Here is a 6,833-nt window from a genome sequence, read left to right on the forward strand (position 1 = left end):
CATCCCTGGAGGTATTTAAAAGACGTGTAGATGAGGCACTTAGGGACATGGTTTAGTGGGCATGGTGGTGTTGGGTCGATGGTTGGACTCGATGATCTTAGAGGTCTTTTCCAACCTCAATGATTCTATGATCTTTGTGTTTCTAATGGCACAAATCCATAATGGATTCTAAATTGTGATCAAATGGGGCATACAGTTTGGAAGCATAACTCTTTTTGCTTTTAATTGTTACCTGTTATTACAGAAAAATTTGCAGAAACTGCATAAATCGGTCAGTATCAGCACAGAAATAAGTGATGAAGTAAAACCCAATTGTCTTCAGATATCAAATTATGAAATGGAATATTGCATGAGCTACTGAGTTGCTGAGGTTTCCCTTCTTTCCTATGTTCATTTTTTTTAATAGTAACACTGCAGTGAGGGTGTATCTTTCGGATGTTTAATTTATTCTTTGACTTTATTTAGAGTGACAAAAAATGTTGCACCCAAAAAGCTAAAGTTGAATCAAGCTGAAGGAAAATTAAAAATTGCTATGGATGGTCTCAGAAAGAAACAAGCAGACCTGAGGGATGTTCAAGATAAATTGGCTGTACTCCAACAGACACTGGAATCCAAGAAACAGGAGAAGGCTGACTTAGAAAATCAGGTATATGATGCAAAAGTTGAACTACTGTTCTACCGAAGTTATTTAAAATTTGCTTCTTTGTCAAATGGTATTTTTCCTTTTAACTGCCAATATGTCAAACAAGTCGTACTTTTAGATAACCATCTTTTTATTTTGGTGTAATGGTCTTGAAGTTATAAATGGGCAAAGCATGGGGAATAAATGCTTTAAAGTAATAGAAAATGTAGATGTTATGAATTTATGAACTGATATCCCTCCCCTACGTCCTCACTCATATCTGCTTTCTTGTGAGGAGATAAATTTTCAGTGATTGTACTAAGAGTTTGATTCATCCACTAACTTGCAAGTCAGTACATTTGAAGTTTTGAAAGTTTATTTATGCCTTCTGTGCTAATGCAATTTTGAGAATGGTTTTGGTAAACTCTGTTCCTGACTGCTAAATAGCTGTTATGTGTGCAGAAATAGGCAACATTAGAAGATGGTATTTTTTTTTTTTTTTAATTTGCAGTACATCATCTTGAGCTTTTTTTTTTACAAGAATAGTATCGGAATTTGAAATGGAGTCTTAATTCCTGTCTGTAGTTAAACTCAGCTCTTTGTGTGTTTCTTCTGCATCCTGATACGGTTTGGAAGTAGAAGGGAGGGATAAACTACACAAGCAGTTTGTTACTGTGGTATAAATTGGCTGCTATGGTTACCAGAAGAGAGAAAGGATTGTAACAGTAGCAAGAGTTGGCATAATTTTCCTCCTATCCTGTGGCTGAAATGTGTCTCTACTAGACAGTAAAGAATTCTAACAGAGCTGGATTAAATTCCTGTTAAATCTTATTTTTTGTTAGATTATAAACGTGCCTGAAAAGATGGCTTAGTTAAAAACTGACACAGAAATGCAGATTATGTATTCATAAGGATTTTGATGTAGATACAAAAAATGTATCTACTTTTATGAGACTGCTCTCTTTAAGGTGTTTTTGTTTCTCTTATGACATGTAGATCATTTCCTTGACTATTAATATTTTCCATATCACATGCAGAGCTATTTTGAATTCCATGTTTTATACTGGTGGTCTTCCTTTATTTGGATGAAAATGTAACTGAATAGACTTTACTGTGCTGGTACTGAGATTGTTTTTGTTCTTTAAACATTTCCATTATAATAAGAAGGTGTTTTCTTTCTATTTGTTTAGAGTTATAAGTTACTTAAGAAAACATCTGCACAGGAAAATAATTATTGAATGCTTTTAATATTTGTAAAATGTTTTTAAAGTGATCATATAACATAATCAGCAATTTTTTTTTTTTATTCTGAGGTTGACTTATGCAGCAAAAAATTACAGCGAGCAGAACAATTGATTGGTGGCCTTGGGGGTGAGAAAACTCGCTGGCATGAGACTGCTTTGGAGCTGGGAAGGCAGTACATCAATTTGACTGGAGATATACTTATTTCATCGGGAATTGTAGCTTATCTAGGAGCCTTTACATCCAGCTACAGACAAGTAATATGTACAGTGATTTTGTCCCCAAGTTTTGTAATAATCTAAATTTTATTAATTTTTCTTGTCATATGAATTTTATATTTGTAAATTATGTACTGTAAAGTACTTACTGCTGTGTAAAGCATGGAATCCTTTGGTTGCTTTTCTTCTCTAAAGCAATTGCCAGTAACTTTATACCTCATGGCTCTGGTTACTCCTATTCCATTCAATGGCTAAATTCTCCTTAACTTCAAAGAAAACAGAATTAGCTTCTATTTCAGCAGCAGCACAGTTAAGCAAGTTCTGAAAGTGGAGTGATTCTGTACAAAAAGAGACAAAAGATACAGTAGCTTAATAACATAGCAGATTTATGCCTGTAACTCTTAGTGAAATAAACTGAAATTCTGAATACAAAAAGATTTTGACGTGGCAGCTGATTTTAGATACAACAATTTTTGGATGTCAAAATTAGCCTGACTTTGAAAGTTTTCGAACACCAAAACCTGCCACTGAATTCAGCTGAAGAAATTAATGTCCATTTCTTTCAAAAATCAGGTCCAGGGTATCAAAAATTGCTAAAAATTGAGAGAAAAAAAAATCAATGTACCTCATTTGAACATAGAATTTGGATATAATCCTTATTTCCTCCTTTCCTTCAATATACTTACTTTGTCCATTTTTCTTTAGAAAATTTTGTACTGTTGTTTCAAACTATTGTTTTCTTCATAATGTCCATGTTGTGATGTTACTATTTTAAAACTTTATAGAGTGAGAGTTTATGGTGTATTTATAGTGTAAATAAATAGTCAGCAGTTTTTACAATTCCAAATTACATAAATTTGAGAGAGTGTTCTCTTTTATGCTTAAAACCTGCATTGTCTATAATATTGTGTCTGAGTAGGTAGGAGTACTTTTGGTGAAACATCTTAAGGGGTGCTGAACCTTATTCCAGGCAAGTGTAGATATAGGTGCAGATGATATTCATAAAAGGCAGAGACATCTGCGTGATTATTCACTAAAAGTGAATACGTAGTGGTTTCATCTGGAAAGTTTAGTGTGATTTCATTCTCTCTGACTGTATAGTTTCTTTCTCTGTGCAACAGTAGGTATGGATCCCCTGGTTGCTTATTCTTACTCTCGTGATTGTGCAGACACGTATTAGTTAGGTGTCTCTTTCAGAAATTGTTGGATAGCATAATCACTTTTGTGCAGTTCTTCATTTGCTGCTATGTGTGGTTTTTTTTTTTTTTTTTGTTCCCCTGCAGTTTTCATAAGAGAAAAAGTTACAGTATCTTTTGGAATATCAACCTTGTTTTACACAAATTGATGAATCCTTCATTCACCACCTCTGTGAATGTCTCTAGCACTTAGACCATTTCCTTTAACACTGCATTTCTGAGTTTTGTTGCTTGAGGTTTTGCCAGCTAATTTTTAGTTTAGAATACTACAGCATGCTACTTTGACCTTATACATAGCTTTCATACAAGATTGTGCCTTTCACATGAACATGCTACTTCCATATATTTTCCTTCTTTGGAAGCATTCTTCCTAGTGGAATACGCTTTTTGGCTTACATATTTAAAGTTGTGTGTCTTTATTATTATTATGCACTATACAAACATGTATAGTTTTCACAACTGTAGTGCATTAAATACAAAGAATAGTGAAAAGCAACTCTAAATGATTGTAAGGTTGTTAAGGTTGGTTAAGTCCTGACAAGTGCTCATTATGCTTGTCCTGAGAGTTAAATAATGAAGATTTTTATCTTTTTTTTAGTTAGAATATGTGTTTGTTCTACGCTCGTTTTATAGTATAGAAGACTACTGCTGAAATGGTAAATAAAATCGTACCAAGGCTCTGACCAAATAAACTTATATTTCATATATAGATAGAAATCATAAAGGCATTTTTAGAGACATTTTTAGACATTTTATACAGAAGCATGAGTTTCTTTCCATTTGAAGATATAGTGATCTTGTATGTAGCAACTGTTATGGGAAATGGGTTGAAAAATACATTTTTTAATAGTTTGAAAATTTTGTGAATAGACAGAACTTTAGTTAATATTTGTTTTCTTCTTATCTAGATGCAAACTAAAGAGTGGGCATTGCTATGTAAAACAAAAGACATTCCTTGTTCTGATGATTTTTCCTTAACAAATACCCTGGGAGAACCAGTGGAAATCAGAGCTTGGAATATTGCTGGACTACCTACTGACATGTTTTCTATTGATAATGGCATCATTATCTCGTAAGTAAAAAAATAAAAATTACAATGAATAACTTTCATTAAATAGTTTCTTTCAACATGCTTTTCAGTTATTATTTTTATAGACAGTTTTCCACTGTATATCCAGTTTAACAACCAGAGTTATAAAATGACTGTAATGTTGATGTTTATAAGAAATACTAATAATACTTTTTATAATGTAAAGTTTTTAAATTTGTAAATTCACTCCCCGCCTTTTTAACTCCTATGGATTGCTATAATGATACCTTCCTCCCCCTCCTTTTTTTTTTTTTTTTTTTTTTTTTTTTTTTTTTACAAACATGCTGCACACTGTTTAAGACACATCTTCAAATGCTGCAGGAACAGAATGTTGAATACTATTCTTGTAGCAGTATAATCAGTAGATATGGAAGTAATTCTCCTTTAAAAAGCTAAAGCTCTTTAATTTTAAAGAAACATGCTGGCATCAGGTGTTTCTGCAGAGCTACTGAAGATTATTTTGCTAATCTTTCTATGAGGGTCACACACTTTTTCCCTAAGATGGCACTGGAAATACTATAGCTAATATCTTGATTACTTGTCTATAAACAGTTTCCCAGTTTATGTTGCCAACTGGTAGAAGATTTTAACATCCAGGCTTGTAATGTATTTAGTGACATTTTGGAAGTGTTGGTTTGTACACTGATGAGCTGAATCTTTATTTTGCTAGGGCACAGTAACAAAACAACAAAAAAAGCCCCATGTATATCTTCTACTGAAGGCAGTAAGGGAGGTGAAAAAAGTTAGAATGGAGAGAATTTCTAGTCTCCTTTCTTACAGAGGATGATCCCAACCAGCTCTTGCCAGTTTCTTCCTCTGTTTCTTGCCTTTTATTCTCTGTACTGCTAAACCGCTTCAACAAGAAAAGGTGAGATAGGCCTTTCCTGCAGTAACCTCTGATTTCAGAAAGGTGTGCTTTCACATCACGTCAGGTGGTTGGGAGTTAGATATGGGTCTTCCTTATCCATGTGAATAGTTTTAGATATTGGATGAAAGGTGAAAAGGTGTATCTGTACTGACAATTTGGAGTCTGTTTTCTTCAGGGCCTCATTCCCCTAACTGTCAATACTTCATACAGACTAGTCATTCCTAGGATCCCTCCTGGAGCAGAACAACCTGGCATATTCCTAGACAAAAGCTGAGAGAGCTTTGGTTTTTGGGCTAGTGTAGGGACTTCTTTAGTAGGCATTATGAATGGAGTCCCACAAAGTCTTCTTTGCACCCAGTCCAGTCCTCCAAGAACTTTAAAAAAAAAAACTATTAAAATATTAATTCATAGCAGAGACTTTATTACATCTTTGAAATGCTGGAATTTACTAAATACTATTTATAGTTAAAAGCTTGGAAGCTGCAATTGTAGCTTCCTGTTGTAATGTGGTTAGTATGACAATACTATCGCAAGTTGAAGAAAGTTCTGATAAGGGAAGAAGGATTTATTTTTCATTTTGAAATACCTTTTTTTTAAAAAAAATTTTCCCTTTTGTAATTATCTTAAGCTACATCCAAATAAAATACTTTGACTTTATCTAATGATACATTGTTTGATCTAAAACATTTTTTAAATTCTGCATATTTAAAGATATACTCCTTCTTATTTGAAAAGGGAAACAAATTCTGAAATCTCAAAATTCCTCATAGAAAGAAAATATGGATCCCATGAACTCTAAATCTAATATTATTGCCTTTCACTTTTAAGATGATTCTACATTCTTATGAAGTATTGTAATACATGCACATCTGTGTCTCGCATCAGTCACTAGAATTACGCTTGTCTGGGCAGAGTTCATCTGATATATATCAATGTCACAATCAGTGCAAACATCAGTGCTTTGTATGACAATGTGTAGCATGGGAACTAACCATGTTAATGTTTTAATATCTAGAAATATCTACAGCTCACTAGTGATTAGCTTTAGATTAATGTGCCTGCTGATGACTGAGATACGTACGGCACTGACAGTTTTGTTAAATACAGAGCTGGGTGCTTACAATAGGCTAAGCTTTGTGACCTTGCATAAGCAGTTATGATTTTCATTTGGACTGGTGTTTGTTATGACTGTAAATAAAGAACCTCTCGGTTCTGTCCAGTATGCTTGCTAATGCGTTGCTACTGACTTAGCTTTTAGGTTTTGTTCTTAGCACAGCTGAAGCTGAATTGACTGTGGAACAATCTTGCTTTAACTGCTTTTCTGTTTGTGATTGCTACCCATTTACTTCATGTCTGTTGGTTCTCTTGTGGTGGTTTAACCCCAGTCAACAACTAAGTACCACACAGCCGCTCGCTCACTCCCCTCCGGTGGGATGGGGGAGAGAATCAGAAGAGTAAAGTGAGAAAACTCGTGGGTTGAGATAAAGACAGTTTAATAGGTAAAGCAAAAGCCGCGCATGCAAGCAAAGCGAAACAAAGATTTCATTCATGACTTCCCATTGGCAGGCAGGTGTTCAGCCATCTCCAGGAAAGCAGG

At 34.1% G+C, this 6,833-nt stretch overlaps 1 protein-coding gene across 1 annotated transcript in view; it reads left to right on the plus strand.

The window, feature by feature from the left end:
* DNAH7 (dynein axonemal heavy chain 7) overlaps positions 1–6,833 on the plus strand; it is a 144,438-nt gene that overhangs the window by 89,068 nt on the left and 48,537 nt on the right. The window contains 3 exon segments of the mRNA XM_019473492.1: positions 466–646; positions 1,936–2,121; positions 4,187–4,350. Coding sequence (XP_019329037.1) covers positions 466–646; positions 1,936–2,121; positions 4,187–4,350 — 531 coding nt within the window.

This window comes from Aptenodytes forsteri, unplaced genomic scaffold, assembly GCF_000699145.1.
Source record: "Aptenodytes forsteri isolate BGI_AS27 unplaced genomic scaffold, ASM69914v1 Scaffold183, whole genome shotgun sequence".
Lineage (NCBI taxonomy): Eukaryota > Metazoa > Chordata > Aves > Sphenisciformes > Spheniscidae > Aptenodytes > Aptenodytes forsteri.